Genomic DNA, 20222 nt, shown 5'->3' with positions numbered 1-20222 from the left:
TACTTTTTAATATGTTTTTTCATTCTCATTTTATTTTTGCAATTTTTATGAGCGCGACTATTAATAAGAATTTTTATAATTTTTAACTTTTATAGGTGTATGCTAGGTCTGCATACTCGTCTTGTCCATATTATTTTGTGAGGCAAGATAAAATTTTAGACTCTCATCTTCAACTATATCAACTATACTCTGTTTTATATTTTCTAGATTTTTGCAAGACAGTTACACATAGAGACATGTTCCTTTGGCACCTCTACCTCATCCAAAACAAATTTTTTGTAAGATTATGTTTTCTTAAATCGAGTATTCTATGCGCACAACTGTATATACTAGTTTTTTTTAGTAAGAGAAGATTATAAAAGACATCCAAACTCTTCCAAAGAAAAATTTAAATGTATTGTATATTCAGGACTATTCGAATCTAATTTTTTTCACTAATAATATCTGACCTATTGGACCGTCTAATCTGATTTAATTTTTTTTCTAATATTAAATAGTTTCAACCTTCTCTCAATCGTAAGTTCAACGTTAGTTATCACTGTACCAATTATCGATCATCGATCGGTGAATCAAAATCTTTGATTAAGATCTCTAAACAATAATCTAGCTCTTAATATACTCAATACAAAAAATTTATAAACTAAATAAAAACGTCACCCCCACTTCTCCTTTTTTTTTTCTCTCTCCTACCCTAATATTTTCATGGTCAATGGATGGTCATGGTCTCACCCCATACCACCCCCAAAAATCTTCTCCCTCATTGGTTCATCTCACCCTTATGTTCCTTCATCTTCCTCCTCCATCCTCCACACTCCAAACACCAAAATTCCAAACCAAAATCTCAAACTTTCCCTTCTAACCAACACTTCCCCTCATGAGATCAAACCCTCCATCAACATCACAACCACCCTCCAACTCTTCCAACACTTACATAATTTTCTCCAAACTAATGGTCTCAATCACAACAACAACCTTATTTCTAACCTTCTTCCTTGTTCATGTCTCTTCCTCTTGTAACCAAATTGACAAAGATTCACTCTTGTCTTTCTCCTCAAATATCTCTACTTTTTCACCTCACCCACCTCTCAACTGGTCGTCTTCTTCTTCTTCCTCTGATTGTTGTGATTGGGAAGGTGTAACTTGTGATCAACAGAATCAACATGTTACTCATCTTTTGTTACCCTCTAGAGGCCTCAATGGTTTCATTTCACTTTCTAGTTTCACTTCTCTTCAATCTCTCTCTCATCTTAATCTCTCTCATAATAAACTTCATGGCAATCTTCAAAATCAGTTTTTTTCAATTCTTAACCATCTTTTAGTTCTTGATTTGAGTTACAATCGGTTCTCTGGTGAATTGCCACTTGGGAATGGAAACAGAAACAGCAGTGTTGTTCAGGTGTTTGATTTGTCTAGTAATTCATTCAATGGAACATTGCCAGTTTCTCTGATTCAGAATCTTGCAGAAGGAGGTAATTTGATAGCTTTCAATGTTAGCAACAACAGTTTCACAGGTTTTATTCCAATTTCAGACTTTTGTGATGTGCATAAGAATTCTTCTTTGAGATTCTTGGATTTTTCTTCCAATGATTTTGATGGTGCTATTGAGATTGGTTTAGGTGCATGTTCTAAGCTTGAGAGATTTAGAGCAGGTTTCAATTTGCTATCAGGGAATATCCCAATTGATGTTTATGATGCTGTTTCACTCATTGAAATATCATTGCCATTGAATAAAATTTATGGAACAATTGGTGATGGAATTGTTAATCTTGTGAATCTCACAGTTTTGGAGCTTTACTCCAATAATTTAACAGGTTCTATTCCTAAGGATATTGGTAAGCTTTTGAAATTGGAGAAGTTGCTTCTTCATGTCAATAATTTGACTGGTACGATTCCGCCGTCTTTGATGAATTGTAACAAGCTCATTATGTTGAATTTGAGGGTTAATAAGTTGGAAGGAAATCTCTCGGCGTTCAATTTCTCGGGATTGGTTGGGCTTGCTACGCTTGATCTTGGTAACAATAGGTTTAGTGGTGTTTTACCGCCGACCCTTTATGATTGCAAGTCGCTTGCTGCATTGAGGCTTGCGTCTAATCATATTGAGGGACAGGTTTCGTCTGAGATACTTGGACTTGAGTCTCTTTCGTTCTTGTCGATTTCTGATAACAAGCTGAAGAATATCACTGGTGCTCTTCGAATACTCACTGGTCTCAAGAAGCTTAGTACACTTATGCTCTCCAAGAATTTTTACGACGAAGTGATGCCGAACGTGATAGAACCTGACGGATTCCAAAATATCCAAGTTTTAGGATTAGGTGGCTGTTATTTCACAGGTCAAATACCGAGTTGGCTTAAAAACCTGATGAAACTTGAGGCTTTGGACCTTTCGTTTAATCGATTCAACGGTTCGATACCTCCTTGGTTAGGTAAACTGCCTCAGCTTTTCTACATAGACTTGTCTGTTAACCTACTTACTGGCCTGTTTCCGATAGAGCTGACGAAACTCCCGGCGCTAACATCACAACAAGCAAATGATAAAGTTGAAAGGACTTACTTGGAGTTACCTGTCTTTGCTAATGCTAACAATGTTTCTTTGTTGCAATACAATCAACTTTCGAGCCTACCACCGGCAATATATCTCGGAACCAATCGCCTTAGTGGCAGTATCCCCGTCGAGGTCGGTCAACTCATAGTCCTTCTTCAGCTGGACCTGAAGAGAAACAACTTCTCTGGCAATATCCCGGATCAAATTTCAAACTTGATTAACTTAGAGAAACTAGACCTCTCGGAAAACGAACTATCCGGCGAAATTCCTGATTCGCTCAATAAATTGCATTTCTTGTCTTTTTTCAGTGTAGCAGATAATAATCTTCAAGGACGAATACCAACTGGTAGTCAGTTTGATACTTTTTCCAACACCAGCTTTGTAGGAAACTCGCAATTGTGCGGTCTGGTTATTCAGCGCCCTTGTGCTTCTCAACAAAATACTACCGGTACTTCAGCTAGAGGCAAATCCAAAAAAATAATAGTCATACTTATTATCGTAGTGTGTTTCGGCATAGCTACCTTGATTACGTTGTTGACACTGTGGATACTCTCTAAGAGGAGGGTCAATCCAAGAGGAGATTCTGATAAGATTGAACTTGAATCGATTTCTCAGTACTCGAACAGCGGTGTTCATCCAGAGGTTGATAGGGAGGCTAGCCTAGTGGTATTGTTCCCCAGCAAAAACAATGAAACAAAGGATCTTTCGATATTAGAGATCATAAAAGCCACTGAAAATTTCAGTCAAGCAAATATAGTAGGATGTGGCGGTTTCGGTTTGGTTTATAAAGCGTCGTTTCAAAATGGAACTCAGCTAGCCATCAAGAAACTTTCAGGAGATTTAGGCCTTATGGAAAGGGAATTTAAAGCAGAAGTAGAAGCTTTGTCAAACGCGCAACATGAGAATCTGGTAGCATTGCAAGGCTACTGTGTGCATGATGGTTATCGACTACTCATATATAATTACATGGAGAACGGAAGTCTCGATTACTGGTTGCATGAAAAGTCCGACGGTGCGTCTCAACTCGATTGGCCGACTCGTTTGAAGATCGCACAAGGAGCAGGTTGTGGTTTGGCCTATTTGCATATGATATGCGAACCGCACATCGTGCACCGTGATATAAAGTCGAGCAATATACTCCTGAACGAGAAGTTCGAGGCACATGTTGCTGATTTCGGGTTGTCGCGGTTGATTCTTCCGTATCATACTCATGTTACAACCGAACTTGTAGGTACATTAGGTTATATTCCTCCGGAGTATGGACAAGCATGGGTGGCGACTCTGAGAGGAGACGTGTACAGCTTCGGAGTTGTTTTGCTCGAGCTTCTCACCGGAAGGAGGCCTATGGATGTATGTAAGCCGAAAATTTCGAGGGATTTGGTTAGCTGGGTTCAACTAATGAAAAAGGAAGAGAAACAAGAACAAGTATTTGACTCGACTCTACGAGGGAAAGGATTTGAAAGCGAGATGCTGCAGGTACTCGATGTAGCATGCTTGTGTGTGAACATGAATCCTTTCAATAGACCAAGCATCAGAGAAGTTGTCGAATGGCTAAAAAATGTGCACAGAAATAATGACTAGAGACGAACATTTTACAAATGTTCTTCGACAAAATTGTGACAGTAGATATGTATACTTGTGCAAATTTTACTTTTTGTTTTTGCTTTTCTATAAATACAGATTGTCATTTGTTACCAACTCGACCTGTGAGAAAATTATCGCCATAAAGATTTTGTGAATTGTACTAAGTGATCAATGATCATCCATTTTCAACTGCAGAACTTTTGTATTATAGTGTCATTAGATATGCAGAAACTATTCCTTCACATTTCAACAACTCTTAAGAACTATATCTGATTAAGAATACAGAATCATAGGCAATACATGCCTTTGTTAGACCAATTTTTTTCCTGCTTATAATGTAAAAGAGAATAAACTGTGGCTAAGTTACTAAATTTTGTTCATCCTAATGAGGAAATACACATTACATTCATCCTATGATACTGTGAACATCATGGTTGGTGATATGTGATTCAACAATAATTGACATATGAGAATTTGCATAGTGAATGTAACATGGTTTCGAGATCAGAATGTTGACAGTTGTTTATTGAACACGCCTTTTGTTAATTTGAAGTATTATTATGCATCAAGAAAAAATGTAAGGCCAAAACACAAAATCAGAAGACGTGTCTGAAGTTTGATACGTGTCTGATGTTTGATACTATAGATTGAAGGTGTGTCTGATGTTTAATACGTGTCTGATGTTTGATACTATAGATTGAAGGTGTGTCTAATGTTTGATACTAAAGATTGAAGGTATGTCTGATGGTTGACACTAAAGATTGAAAGTGTGTCTGATGTTCAGATGCATATGATTAAATTCAATCACTGTTTTTCCTCAAATTATGACGTCGTCGACCTGGAAGTGCATGTCGCGTCTGATATGGAAATAGTTGAGAGGGATGTTGGAAGTTTATTGGAGATGTGGCATGATAGCATAGATGTAACTTGTTAATGATTACTTAATTGACTCTCTATATCCATCTTTTTGGTTGCATTGGTTAGAAACAAGAAAATTTGAAAATCATTCCTAACCATTCAAATGTGAGGTTCAGTTTTGAGTGGTGGGACAGCAAAATACATAATGGCTATGCATGATTAACCATTTTTCACCAGACAAAGAATCAAATGAAAAAAATATATATATAACATTATGCCACTCAAAGTGCATGAAATCATATCATGTTAGAATTTGTTGCTTTCAAATATCAATAGAAATTGCTGGTAAGCTTCCCTGGGTAAGTACGGATAGATGACTTTCAGATTTGGCATCATTACATGCTATAATGGTTTCTAACACAATTACTCCAATTAGTGATAATGAAGTGCCCACACCAACTATACATTAAAACGTCAATATTAGTAATAATTTGAGAAAACATAATAATTAAATATAGTTACATTGTTTGTGTTGATCCAACTATACATTAAAACTTCAATATTAATAATAATTTGAAGAAAAAAAAACATATCAATTAAACATAGGTATATGTGATTTGTTTGGAGGAGATAATAAAGGATATGTTCTGAGCCGATCACGTCGATTCCGGCCGACTACTAAGAAGGGGTTCCACTCCTTGAATTTTGATACATAAAGATTGTCATCCTAACGATCATGAAAGATCTCAACTGAAAACTCTCTGAATTTTACGGCTAACAAATAGCAAGTTTATTATTTCCTCTTTCGATATATATAAAAGGCGTCAAATTCAGAGAACAAGTTTCAAATTCAATTTCATTTCACTCTTCTTCCTCACAAATTAACTTTAGTGTTGGAGTGCTAACTTTGCAGGTTCTTCCACTCCACCGCATCAGATGCAACGATCAATCATCACCGTCATTCCTCCTCTCATTTCTGATTCTAAAACAGAACAGAATATTTTTGTTCTTAATCAAATGTCCTGAGTTAAAATTCAGTTTTAAGGGTTTTACCGTCTATTATAGTCCTCCCCTTCTCAATTCAGTTAAGGGTTTTACCGTCTATTATGGTCCTCCCCTTCTAACTTATTACTCTTATATGTTTATTGTATTTTAAGTCATGTAACTTTTACACTACCTACTATTAAGGCTATTTTAATTAATTACACTCATTTTATTCTCGAAATCAACACAATTAATCCTTAATCCTTATCTTACAAAGTGTAAAACTACAAAGATGCCTAATTTGAGAATGAGGAAATAGTACAACATTAAAAAAAAATTGTACATACAAGTATACTGTCACAAGTCCTATAAATCAGATACAGTCCTTCGTACTATCAACCTTCTTACTATCAACCGCAGTGTCATCATCATCACCGTTATCAATTTCATTGCTGTGTTGAGGTGATGAATGTCGATTAAGAAGAAGAGCCAGCAAATCCTAAGTGTTGCATTAAAGCCATTACTTGTTTTCTAGTCTCAGTCAACTCTTTCTTCATTTCTATTTTCTCCTGTTCCTGTTTATGCAGTGACTCGTTAAGTGCATGAATCTGATTTCTTAAAACGTTGACATCTTTCGTATTAGTGGGAAGTTTAACAGATGTGACCAGTGTTTTGCTCAGAGACCCGAGTCCGAAAACCCTTCCTTTTTTCTTTCCAACCGAATCTACCCATATATCCAAGTCTGATGGAATTTCTCTGGATCGTTGATTATCACCTCCATTCTCTTCTGAAACAAACTTGGAAGATGATTCTAATTTTCTTTGTTCGAATTTATCCTGCATCACATTTGAATACATCGGAAAAATAAACTTTTAGAAAAGATAAAGGTAGAACCAATTAATTAAAGATCAAGCGAAGGCAGGCAATGGGACCTGTATCTGAAACAAAACAAAGATTCTGAAAGAAGAATGACCAAAAAAATTAATGGAGTGCTAATTTACAAAGAAACCAATTGGTAAGAAGCAGGTTCTGCACCCGGACACTGGCCTCATATGAGTATATATTCATGTCAAATGAAGACCCGGGGTTGACCATTTTGATACAGATAACATGAGTATACAGATAACATGAGTGAAACAAGTAATAATATTAGGTATCTTATATTAGTTTTTATTTTGTTAAGGAACTTTCGTATGCCTCTGACTCCAATTGCAGATACTTAATTGGTGCAGAACCGTGGTTTGATTATTACACAGCCTGCTTTGGAACCTAATAAAGAGCTGTGTTGGAATATGGCAAAGAGAAGAAACGATAGCAAAGCTCACAAGTAAAAATGATGGGTCACAGTTTTCTAAGGGTGTGCATTTTAAGGTTTATTTGTTTGGTTTCGAAACCAAGGAGGCATAGACGAAAAACAATTCCTCCCAGATAAATTACAGATGAACTAATTAATTTCCAGCCAGCCACAGCAAAAAGTCAGCACCAGGTAAAGAGATAATCAAAGTTGCGAAAGACTAAAGCGAAACCATTCTTGAATAACAGTAATCAGAGATATAATAAAACCCAGATGCATGTATAAGAATCAAAAGTTATTATTAAAGAAAAACTCAAATATGCCTGTGTTAGAAAACAGATGGAACTTACATAAGCAGACTCTGCACAAGGACCCACCCAACTTTGATTCTTTTTTCGATGAGTACGAAAATAAAACTCAGCCAATGATGGATCAGTCCCTTTTGCCTCCTTCTGTAATTGAAAAAACTAGTTTTTAGTGTTATTAACTATGAAAACTAAACCCTAAAACATAATAGTAAATTAATTATACCATTCGTTTCCAATGCAAACGATGAGGAATTGATCCACCGGTGTGAAGAGATGCACCAACCATAGACTCACAATTTCTTTTATTTGTTTCAGACATTCTTTTGTATTTTAAGGACTCCCAGTGTGCCTTTAGTTGTGCCCACACACACTCTTCCATCCAAATTGGTTTTTCATCTAACCTTTTTCGAGCTTCTTGCATTAATTGAATCATTTTAGCTGATCCTCTTTTTTCAAAGTTACGCCGCACCATGTCTTCATGTTGAGGTGGCCATGTAAACTTTGACTACATTGATTTTTTTGACAAATAAAACATTTGCACATTAAAAATTGATGGCAAAATAAATTGAATTACTTTAATGACGTTAAAATAACAATTAGTACTTTATGTAATTCACAAGCTCGTTGGAGCTTTCTCCTTTATAAATGTTCTCATTTTATGATGAGTACATCATTATAATGAGTAACAACTATTTATTCTAATAAGTACTCGTATATTTTTATCTTTGATAAACAAAGTCCATCCAATATTCAAGGCTTCCTTTGAAACTAAATTATGATTTAATTGTGTGTAAGCGCATGGTTTCCTTTATTGACCAAATTCAAATGTCATTTCATCTAACATCCCCCCTTAAACTTGGTTTTATCATTCCCAGCATATTCTTCATCTTCAAGAACAAGTTGGTTTTGAGTGGCTTTGAAAAAAATATGGCAATTTGATCTTCCGAAGTACAATACTCCACCACAAATTCTTTATCTCTTATTAAGTTTTGAATGTAGTGATGTTTAATGGCAATATGTTTGCTACGCCCATGAAAGATTGAATTCTTTGTCAAAGCAATTGTTGCTGCTATCTACTCTGTTGTTGACAAAACAACTATTTGTTGTTTCTTAGCGGACCAAGAAAACACGCATGTACCAAGATGGAAAACATAACTACATTCGAGACCTAATTAAAGATAAAGAAATTGTGGTCGAGTATTGCACTTTGGAAGATCAAATTGTTGGTATTTTTACAAAGTCACTCAAAACCAACTTGTTATTGAAGATGAAGAATATGTTGGGAATGATAAAACCAAGTTTAAGAGAGGATGCTAGATGAAATAAACTTGGCTCTTGAATTTGGTCAATTAGGGAAACCATGTCCTTACATGTTGTAAAGATGTGAATTAAAATTTAAGCTACTTTTAAGGGAAGCCTTGAATATTGAATGGACTTTGTTTACAAAAGCTAAAAATATACAAGTACTCATTAGTATAAATAGTTGTTATTACTTGTAATAATGTACTCAACAAAAAATAAAAACATTTATAAAGAGAAAGCTCCAGCAAGCTTGTGAGTTACAGAAAATATTAATTGTTATTTTAACTTCATCAAGGCAATTCAATTTGAGTGGAGTGGACATAGAGAAATTTGATCTGCCATTGAACTTAAAAATGGTTGTTTGTACCTACTAAACTTGATTAATGCTTGAACTTGTAGCCATTTAATGTAACAAGCTCTGATACCAAATGTTGGCAAAATAAATTAAATTGTCTTAATGAAGTTAAAATAACAATGAGTACTTTATGTAACTCACAAGCTCGCTGGAGCTTTCTCCTTTATAAATGTTTTTATTTTGTGATTAGAACATCATTACAATTAGTAACAACTATTTATAGTAATGAGTACTTGTATATTTGTAGTTTTGATAAGCAAAGTCCATCTAATATTCAAGGTTTCCCTTGAAACTAGATTATGATTTAATTTACATCTCTAAAGCATGTAAGGACATAGTTTCCCCTCTTGACCAAATTCAAATGCCAAGTTCTTTTCAACAAAAACATTTTTCAAAAAATACCAAAACTATTTAATCAAAGCTTGAAATTTGATTACTTTAAATATATCAAACCATGAATCTCGTTGCTCTTTAGATAACTGTTTCCATGATGGTTTTCCTTCCTTCAAGTTAGTACGTATGATTGAAGCAATTTGCTTCACTACCAGTTCGTGTTGATCAAACCTGTGTCAATCAGTAAAAATAATCTCATTATAATAATATTAATAATAAGAATAACTCATATGTTAAGACGTTAAAAGAACTCACCCATCCCCTTCTGGAAGTATAGAGATTTTGTTCCCATTACTTTCTTCACTAACATGGCTAGATGAAGAAGACGGAGTTCTGTTGACCATTGAAAATTCTTGCAATCGAAGGACTTGGGTAAGAATGGTCTGAGATCCGTTCGGTTGAGGTAGCGGTCGAGATGGAGGTGGAGTGTGTTGTCTGTTAAGTTGGGGTTGCAGGCAGAGTTGAGGTTGTGGTCGAGGTTGAGAGAGTTGAGATTGAGATCGGAGTTTGAGTCGAGATTGAGGTTTAGTGGGTTGAGGTCGATTAAATTTAGCTTGAGATGGAGGTTGAGGTTGAGTGGCTTGGTTATGATAAGCTTCAAGGGTAACTGATGGAATGATCAATGGTGCATTGGTTTGTGCACTTTTCTTTTTTCTTAAAATTTCAGTTGGCTGCAAAGTTCTCTTTGTCTGCCTAGAATTTGAAGGAATTTCATTCTCAGCATGGCTTGACTCCCTCATAAACTTCATCACATCTGTGAATACAAGATTACACTCAAAGATGTTTTTGATTCATGGCAAACTCAAATGAGCATTCAAATAACAAGGAGAAATTTGATAACTCATGAAAGCAAGCACAAGGTGATCCACTTGGCATATAAGTCGACTCAACACAAGCTGGACATGAAAAATGCAGAAAATCAGCAGTTAGGTCGACCTACTATCAACCTAGGTCGACCTAAAATGAAGGAAAATCCATATACCTCTGCTAGGTCGACTCACAGACCATTTAGGTCGACTCAAAATGAAGAAATCTTCACATCAGTCTGCTAGGTCGACCTACATGGCAACCAGGTCGACCTGATCTGTGAAAAAGTCCCCAGAATGCATCAGAAAAGGATTCTGGTCGACCTACTCCTTCAACAGGTCGACCTAACTGGGAGAAAAATTCTGCAAGCTCTGTTAGGTCGACCTAAGCACTACAAGTGGTCGACCTAACTGATCAAGAAAGTTCAAAAATCAGTTTTTCTTGGTTCTAACTGTTATGCAATCATATATATTGTGCAAGGGTAATTATTCAATGAACACCAACGACTGAAAGATACACAAACGCTTCTCATCTTCGTTCTTCATCATCTCCAACACAATTACACATAATCATTCTTGCGTTGCGGGTTAGTGATGAGTTCGATAACGTCCATGGAACGGAATTGAAGATTCCTAGTGGGTGAAGGTCTGTGGGGTTTGTTGGTGAATAAAATCTGCGGGTTTTGTCCTCCACGACGGGTGGTTCTTGGGGGTTTTTATCAAGAGGCTTCATCGAGGATCCGGCTGAGTGTGAAGATTGAAGAACTAGGGTTCGAGGGAATTGAAGATTGAAGAACAAGGGTTCGAGGGAATTGAAGACACTGCAGAAAGGGATCAAAGTGAAGCTCTTGGATAACCTTGATCTGGCTCAAGATTAAGGGGGAAGAAGATTCAAAGGATCGACATAATTGGTTTATCGTTTATCGCTTTGTTATCTTCTTTGTATATACTACTTTCAACATTAATGAAAGATTACCCAATTTCAATTTGGAATTGGGGGCAGACGTAGTCGTAGCGAGGACGATCGACGAACTGCCTAAACAAATATCGTGTTCTTGTCGCTTTTACTTTCTCTTTTACTTTCTGTTCATAATTGGTTATAAGCACCAAGTGTTTGTGTTTTTGCTTGATCCAATCTTACTGCATTGCAAATCAAAGTTGTCAATCTAGAAGTTAATTGGATTTCAGTTGTTAAACGTATTGGTTAGCTATCATATTACTTCACCATCAATTCCACTTATTCTTTGGTTTTGAAACACGTACGATCTTTGCAATAGCGGTCCAGAATAGACGCAAGTCGATTCAGAACCGCTTTCGCTCGAGTCAGTAGAAAAATCCTTAAAAACTTAGAGAGATCTATTCACCCCCCCCTCTAGATCCTTAGGCCAGCGTCTAACAAGTGGCATCAAGAGCTCTGGTTTATTCCGTGCTACGTGAAACACTTATTGGAAAGATGGCTTCTGGACCTAAAGGGGCTCATAATAGAGCTCCAGTTTTCAACGGAGAAAACTACGGCTATTGGAAGGATTGTATGTGTGTCCATATCAATGCAATTGATAGGAACATCTGGACAGCTATTGTCAATGGTCCATTTCAGATCACTATGACAAATGCAGCTGGTGCAGTTGTTCCAAAACCAGAAGATACTTGGAATGCTGAAGATGAAAAGAAATATGCATACGATTGGAAAGCGAGAAACATTCTAATCTCAGCTCTAGGAGTTGATGAATACTATCGCGTTTCCCATTGTAGATCAGCTAAAGCTATGTGGGACACATTGCAAGTTGCCCACGAGGGAACGGATGATGTCAAACTAGCTAGGATCAATACGTTAACTCAAGAGTTCGAACTTTTCCACATGGAAGATGGTGAAACCATCGAAAGCATGCAGAAAAGATTCATTCACCTGAAAAATCGATTAAATTCTCTTGATAGACCGGTTTCCAATGCAGTTGCTACTAACAAAATCTTAAGGTGTTTGAACAGGGAATGGCAGCCCAAAGTTACAGCAATTAAGGAAGCAAATGATCTCAACACTTTAGACATTACCACTCTCTTTGGTAAACTAGAGGAACATGAACAGCATCTTAAATGCCTTGACATGCATGAGAAGAGGACAAAGAAAGAAAAGAACATGGAGAAAGAGGTAGAGAAGAAGTCAATAGCTCTAAAAGCTTCGAGCTCCAAGACCTCAAAACGAGAGCCAAAGGATAGTGACACAAGTGATGACGAAGACTCCGATGATGAGGAAATGGGACTGTTTGTGCGAAGATACAACAAATATCTAAAGAAAAATGGAGCAAAACATTCCGACAAAGGATTGATCAACTATAGAAAGCAATCAAACATGTTCAAACAAGATGACGACAACAAAGGAAAGATCAAAGGTCTTTGCTTTAATTGTGGGAAAGCCGGTCACTACAAACCGGATTGTCCATACCTTAAGAAAGAAAAGGAGAAGAACCAAAGCAAAGGTCATAACAAATCTAAAAGAGCTTACATAGCATGGGAAAGTGATTCATCTAGTGAAAGCTCGTCAAGCGATGAAGAAGAATCAGCAAACCTATGTCTCATGGCTCATCAAAACAAGAAAAAGAAAGCTGTAAGTCATCTTAAACCTGAACTTGTAGATAAGGTATCTCATTCTCAACTAAAACTTGCTTTTGAAGAATTACATAGAGATGCAATTAAAGCTTTCAAACTTTTGGCCTCAAATAAGAAAATTTTTTCATACCTTGAATCAAAAGTTGAGAAAACCGAAAAGGATATGGAAGCTTTAAAACAATCTATGCTAGACATTCAAAAGGACAAAGTTGAATTAGATCCTACATCATGGTTTGGTTGTGAGACATGTCACATTTGGCAAAAAGAAGTAAGAGATCTAAAAGCCAAGTTAGACAAGGCTCTACAACCAAAAGTGACTTTTGCGGTTGATCCAAACAAGTTCAAAAGATCGTATACTCCTTTATATAGTAAATACACTTTTGTACCAAAAGTATCAACTAGCAAAACTCCATATTCTCATCATATTACCTGTCATTATTGTTGCAAAAAGGGACATACCATTGAAAAATGCAAATTTAGGAGAATTTTAGTTCCTAAAGGAGTATTTCAATGGTTGCCTAAGTGCAACAAATTGTGTACTCACTATCAAGGACCCAATGAAAATTGGGGACCTCCCTCTTTAAATTAATCTTGCAGGAAAAGTGTCTTGACATTGCCGAAAGGTTGTGGTTCCTTGATAGCGGATGTTCAAGACACATGACTGGAGACCTATCTCTTTTCGTTGAGTTTCAAGCAAAGAAAAAGGGGTATGTCACCTATGGAGATAACAATCGTGGAGCCATACTTGGTAAAGGAAGTGTTGGTAATCCTTCTACCACTACTATAACTGATGTGCTGCTAGTAGAAGGTCTTAAACATAATCTTTTAAGTATAAGTCAATTGTGCGACAAAGATTTTAAAGTAATGTTTACAAATTCTGGATGCACAATAGAACATACTAAGAAAAGAGACATTATGTTTAAGGGCTTAAGAGTAAACAACATCTACATGCTAAACTTGGATGAGGTATCTAAGTCTAGTACCAAATGTCTAGTTGCTCTAGGCGATGACTCATGGCTTTGGCATAGACGTCTCGCCCACATAAATTTTGACTTACTAAATAAAGTTGTCTCAAAAGATTTAGTAATCGGCTTACCCAAAATGAATTTTTCAAGAGATCATCTATGTGATGCTTGTCAAAAGGGAAAGCAAACAAAAATCTCTTTTAAATCAAAGAACGTGGTTTCTACATCACGCCCTCTTGAACTACTTCACATGGATCTCTTTGGCCCTTCAAGGACTAAAAGCATGGGTGGAAACACCTATGGTTTTGTCATTGTCGATGATTACTCGAGATTTTGTTGGACAATCTTTTTACCTAGTAAGGATCAAACTTTTCCAGCCTTTACACAATTTGCAAGATTATGTCAAAACAAAATGAACAACAAAATAGCTGCAATTCGAAGTGATCACGGTGGAGAATTTGAAAACATTTCTTTTGAAAAATACTGTGATAAACATGGAATTGAGCATAACTTTTCAGCTCCTAGAACACCTCAACAAAACGGAGTAGTTGAACGTAAAAATCGTGTTCTAGAGGAGCTGGCAAGAACAATGCTGAATGAGGGTAATCTACCAAAGTATTTCTGGGCTGACGCAATTAGTACAGCATGTTACGTTTTGAATAGGATAACAATACGTCCTATACTGAACAAAACTCCCTATGAATTACTAAAGGGTAGAAAACCAAATGTATCTCATCTCCATGTATTCGGTTGCAAGTGTTTTGTTTTGAACAATGGTAAGGATAACCTTGGCAAATTCGATGCTAAAGCTGATGAGGGCATATTCCTTGGTTACTCACAATCTAGCAAAGCATATCGAATATATAACAAGAGATTACTTATAGTAGAAGAGTCAGTACACGTTTCTTTTGATGAATCTTATGCAAAATATGTCGAGAAAGGTCTTTCATTTAATGGTGCAGGTCCATCCACTGAAGACATTGTCAAGGATAAGGAAGATGAGGATGAGAGTATTGTAAAGAAAGATGCTGAGAAAGAGAAAGACGAGTCTCAAAATGAAAATGAAAAAGAAAGCATCTCAAACAATGTAGAACTTCCCAAGGCCTGGACAAACGTGAAAGACCATCCAATTGACAATATAATAGGAGACATCTCAAGGGGCGTTACAACACGCTCAAAGATAAGTAACTTCTGCCATCATTTTGCTTTTGTTTCACAAGTTGAGCCGAAAAACGCTAAGGACGCATTACTTGATGAGCATTGGCTAATGGCCATGCAAGAAGAATTAAACCAATTTAAACGGAATGATGTTTGGGACTTAGTCCCTCATCCGGGAGATCATCAAGTAATAGGCACTAGATGGGTTTTTCGTAACAAACTTGATGAAAACGGTGTTATTACTAGAAACAAAGCTAGATTAGTTGCTCAAGGTTACAATCAAGAAGAAGGTATTGATTATGAAGAGACATACGCTCCTGTAGCACGTCTCGAAGCTATTCGCCTCTTACTTGCTTATGCGTGTTCTAAAGACTTCAAACTATTCCAAATGGATGTTAAGAGTGCCTTTCTAAATGGCTATATAAATGAAGAAGTCTATGTTGCTCAGCCACCCGGCTTTGAGAATTACATGTATCCAACTCATGTTTATAAGCTGAAACGTGCTCTATACGGTCTTAAACAAGCCCCTCGGGCTTGGTACGAACGTTTGAGCAAATTTCTCCTTAGTCAAGGGTACTCTAGGGGTAAAGTTGATACTACTCTCTTTATTAAAAGAAAAGATAAGGATATTCTCTTGGTCCAAATTTATGTAGATGATATTATATTTGGGTCCACTAATGCAAAACTTGTCAAAGACTTTTCTAAGCTTATGCAGAGTGAATTTGAGATGAGTCTCATGGGTGAACTAAATTTCTTCCTTGGCCTACAAATCAAGCAACTCAGTCATGGAACGTTTGTGAATCAAACTAAATATTGTACGGAGCTGCTCAAAAGATTTGGAATGAGTGAAGCAAAGGAAATTGACACACCTATGGCAACAAATACAAATCTAGACAAAGATGAGAAAGGTAAAGAGGTTGACGTGAAATTATACCGAGGTATGATAGGTTCACTATTGTATCTTACTGCTTCAAGACCAGACATTATGTTTAGTGTGTGTATGTGTGCAAGATATCAATCTTGTCCAAAAGAATCTCACTTGAAAGCTGTCAAAAGAATTCTGCGATACTTACGTGGAACTACTACATATGGCCTATGGTATCCAAAAGGAAATGAGTGTCATTTGGTAGGATTCTCCGATTCAGATTTTGCTGGCTGCAAATCCGATAGAAAAAGCACTAGTGGAACGTGTCATCTATTCTCAAACTCACTAATAAGTTGGCATAGTAAGAAACAAGTATCGGTTGCATTATCCACTGCTGAGGCAGAATATGTAGCTGCTGGAAGCTGCTGTGCACAAATATTATGGCTCAAGCAACAACTTCTTGACTTTGGTATTAAGCTTGATCACATACCTATCATGTGTGACAACACAAGCGCCATAAACTTGAGTAAAAATCCTGTCCTACACTCACGTACCAAACATATTGAAGTAAGGCATCACTTCCTACGAGATCATGTAGAGAAAGGAGACGTTACTTTTGAACATGTAGAAAGCAAGAAGCAACTAGCTGACATCTTCACAAAACCGCTAGCAACAGAGCAATATTTCAACATTCGTAGGGAATTAGGGATACTCGATATCTCTAATTTGGGCTAATTACGTTTGTCTTCTCTTAATATTATTTCTTTACTTTATGTATATATCTATGTGTCTTGCTAACAATTTTTAGCATAAAGGTAGCTCATCATCAAGCCAGGCGTCATATTGAACAAGCGGTAACATAATTGGTGTTCACTTCCAAAAATATTATTGATACTATAATATGCTATCAATTAACATGCTTATAGTGACCTCATGCATAAAAACTGCTCCTGCTCACATATGTGTCTCATTCTACCATTAACTACCTTTTACCTACTATACTATACATGCTAGCATTATTATCTATGGTTCTCTTGTTACTCTTCTCCTGTTTTCTCTTTTTGATGTTGACAAAGGGGGAGATAGCTGCTGAGTGTACGGGGGGAGCTCTGTTGAGAGAGATGCTGGATGTACGGGGGAGATAGCTGCTGAGTGTACGGGGGAGCTTTGTTGAGAGAGATGCTGGATGTACGGGGGAGTCTTTTGAGTCCTTGCCACTTACTACCAAAGCTCTTGAGTATTGGTTTGCCATCATCAAAAAGGGGGAGTTTGTGAATACAAGATTACACTCAAAGATGTTTTTGATTCATGGCAAACTCAAATGAGCATTCAAATAACAAGGAGAAATTTGATAACTCATGAAAGCAAGCACAAGGTGATCCACTTGGCATATAAGTCGACTCAACACAAGCTGGACATGAAAAATGCAGAAAATCAGCAGTTAGGTCGACCTACTATCAACCTAGGTCGACCTAAAATGAAGGAAAATCCATATACCTCTGCTAGGTCGACTCACAGACCATTTAGGTCGACTCAAAATGAAGAAATCTTCACATCAGTCTGCTAGGTCGACCTACATGGCAACCAGGTCGACCTGATCTGTGAAAAAGTCCCCAGAATGCATCAGAAAAGGATTCTGGTCGACCTACTCCTTCAACAGGTCGACCTAACTGGGAGAAAAATTCTGCAAGCTCTGTTAGGTCGACCTAAGCACTACAAGTGGTCGACCTAACTGATCAAGAAAGTTCAAAAATCAGTTTTTCTTGGTTCTAACTGTTATGCAATCATATATATTGTGCAAGGGTAATTATTCAATGAACACCAACGACTGAAAGATACACAAACGCTTCTCATCTTCGTTCTTCATCATCTCCAACACAATTACACATAATCATTCTTGCGTTGCGGGTTAGTGATGAGTTCGATAACGTCCATGGAACGGAATTGAAGATTCCTAGTGGGTGAAGGTCTGTGGGGTTTGTTGGTGAATAAAATCTGCGGGTTTTGTCCTCCACGACGGGTGGTTCTTGGGGGTTTTTATCAAGAGGCTTCATCGAGGATCCGGCTGAGTGTGAAGATTGAAGAACTAGGGTTCGAGGGAATTGAAGATTGAAGAACAAGGGTTCGAGGGAATTGAAGACACTGCAGAAAGGGATCAAAGTGAAGCTCTTGGATAACCTTGATCTGGCTCAAGATTAAGGGGGAAGAAGATTCAAAGGATCGACATAATTGGTTTATCGTTTATCGCTTTGTTATCTTCTTTGTATATACTACTTTCAACATTAATGAAAGATTACCCAATTTCAATTTGGAATTGGGGGCAGACGTAGTCGTAGCGAGGACGATCGACGAACTGCCTAAACAAATATCGTGTTCTTGTCGCTTTTACTTTCTCTTTTACTTTCTGTTCATAATTGGTTATAAGCACCAAGTGTTTGTGTTTTTGCTTGATCCAATCTTACTGCATTGCAAATCAAAGTTGTCAATCTAGAAGTTAATTGGATTTCAGTTGTTAAACGTATTGGTTAGCTATCATATTACTTCACCATCAATTCCACTTATTCTTTGGTTTTGAAACACGTACGATCTTTGCAATAGCGGTCCAGAATAGACGCAAGTCGATTCAGAACCGCTTTCGCTCGAGTCAGTAGAAAAATCCTTAAAAACTTAGAGAGATCTATTCACCCCCCCCTCTAGATCCTTAGGCCAGCGTCTAACAACATCATCGAAACAATCTTGTGACAAGTTATATTTATATTTTAAACTCAACATCGCAATAGCAGAGAAATTTGATGTATTTTTATGCCCAGGCCGCAAAGGTTGTTGAGTAGCTTCCACACTTGGAGACACTTCTTCATTCTGTACAAAATTCTGGTCACTAAGAGCAGCATCATCAAACCCCGAGTTTCGCTGAGTACTGTAAGGCACCGAGTCTGAGTGTATATCCACATCGATATTAATTTGAGGGACCTCCTCTCCATGGGATGTCCAATACCAATATCCGGGCGTAAACCCTTTTTGCCGAATATGAGCATTTACTTCGTTCGGAGTTAGGCGCCTCGCATTTTTACAAAACTTACATGGACACTTTATTACACCTTCATTCAAAAACTCTGGTTGTTGACAAGCAAGATCAAGAAACTCTTTGAGACCTTGAAAGAATTCAGCTGTATATCCCCTTTGACCAGCAATAAGATTATAATACATCCATGTCCGATGTGCTGGCATTTCCATTTTCACCTCAGCTGGAAAAATACTATAGGGAAAATAGATTTCTCGAAGTGATTATTCTGTAAGTGCTTAATTAAATTGTGACAAGTGATTATGCTGTAAGTGCTTAATTAAATTGTGATAAGTGATTATGCTGTAAGTGCTTAATTAAAGTGTTTATTCAAACAGTGCAGTGTTTTACTCCCACATTCATCAATGGCCGTTTCAAACTTCAGTTCACACTATAGCAACCTAAAAACCGGGGATTTGAAAACAACATGCTAAGCTAAAGCAATAACGAAGAAGATGAACGTAACGGTACCTTCGATTTTTGGAAACATCGACAGTAATGAAAATGTTACTCTGAGAAGAATGATTTTCTGACACTGCAGGAATTCAGATCTTGATTAGAAATACAAACACGAAATCCAGATGAAACCTCAATTGTTTCTGTATCAGATCAGAAACTCGAAATGTGTGAGAGAGGGGGAGAATCGATCAAGAGAGGACTGTTGTAACAATAGGGTTTTTGATTTGAGAAAAAGAGAACTTTAGTAACAAGAGAGAGAAAATTCTATAAACATGTCCGTATCAATGATTGTTGGGTGGAAGTCTGCTTCTTCAGGGTGCAAGTGTGGGGGGTTACATATTAGGCTAAAAATGAGTCGATTTAAGTCGAACTAGCCACAATTGAGTTTGACTTGTTAAGAACTGGTCGAGTTCAAATTTATTATGAACTTTTTTTTTTTTTAGCTCAAACTCAACTTGTTAGAAATTCATGAACAACTCGGTTTAATTCGTTAGGTTTAACTCGCTTGTTTTCTGGAATTAAAAGTAATTTTTAAATTAATATTTATTTAAATAAAAATAAAATAAAAGTTATTAGATTGAAATTTATACGATGTCGATTTTATTTGTATAATTATATGTAGAAATGTTTTGCTCATTTGAGAATTTAAATTATCAATTAAAACTGTTAGGCTAAAAAAAATAT

The 20222-nt window shown here is 36.8% G+C and overlaps 2 protein-coding genes across 3 annotated transcripts; one reads left to right on the top strand and one right to left on the bottom strand.

Annotated features, from left to right (window-relative positions):
• Positions 1–663: 663 nt before the first annotated feature.
• LOC131616487 (tyrosine-sulfated glycopeptide receptor 1) lies at positions 664–4323 on the top strand. Its single transcript, XM_058887822.1, has one exon. The coding sequence runs from the start codon at positions 875–877 to the stop codon at positions 4121–4123; it is 3249 nt and encodes a 1082-aa protein (XP_058743805.1). The 5' UTR covers positions 664–874; the 3' UTR covers positions 4124–4323.
• A 1853-nt stretch (positions 4324–6176) lies between these two features.
• On the bottom strand, positions 6177–19860 carry LOC131616488 (uncharacterized). 2 transcript variants are annotated; one of them, XM_058887823.1, is made up of 6 exons: positions 19551–19860; positions 9876–10374; positions 9665–9791; positions 7794–8075; positions 7613–7714; positions 6177–6804 (listed from the first exon to the last, which is right to left on the bottom strand). In XM_058887823.1, exons 1-6 carry the CDS (start codon positions 19567–19569, stop codon positions 6445–6447), a joined length of 1389 nt encoding a protein of 462 aa, XP_058743806.1. In that variant the 5' UTR covers positions 19570–19860; the 3' UTR covers positions 6177–6444. The 2 variants fall into 2 exon arrangements, with proteins under 2 accessions (XP_058743806.1, XP_058743807.1); XM_058887824.1 differs by having other exon boundaries at positions 9876–19274; positions 19551–19859.
• Between the last annotated feature and the right edge of the window lie 362 nt (positions 19861–20222).

The sequence above is a fragment of the Vicia villosa genome, linkage group LG7 (genome assembly GCF_029867415.1).
Source record: "Vicia villosa cultivar HV-30 ecotype Madison, WI linkage group LG7, Vvil1.0, whole genome shotgun sequence".
Classification (NCBI taxonomy): domain Eukaryota; kingdom Viridiplantae; phylum Streptophyta; class Magnoliopsida; order Fabales; family Fabaceae; genus Vicia; species Vicia villosa.
This window is presented reverse-complemented; position numbering and strand designations above follow the sequence as displayed.

What these genes read in the sequence shown, in the direction of transcription:
- LOC131616487 (XM_058887822.1), top strand. Translation starts at nt 875, where the DNA reads ATGAGATCAAACCCTCCATCAACATCACAACCACCCTCCAACTCTTCC.
- LOC131616488 (XM_058887823.1), bottom strand. An exon ending in ATACTTCCAGAAGGGGATGG is followed by an intron (nt 9,792 to 9,875) that starts GTGAGTTCTTTT and finishes TGATTGACACAG; the next exon opens with GTTTGATCAACACGAACTGG. An exon ending in CATGGTTTGATATATTTAAA is followed by an intron (nt 8,076 to 9,664) that starts GTAATCAAATTT and finishes AAATCAATGTAG; the next exon opens with TCAAAGTTTACATGGCCACC.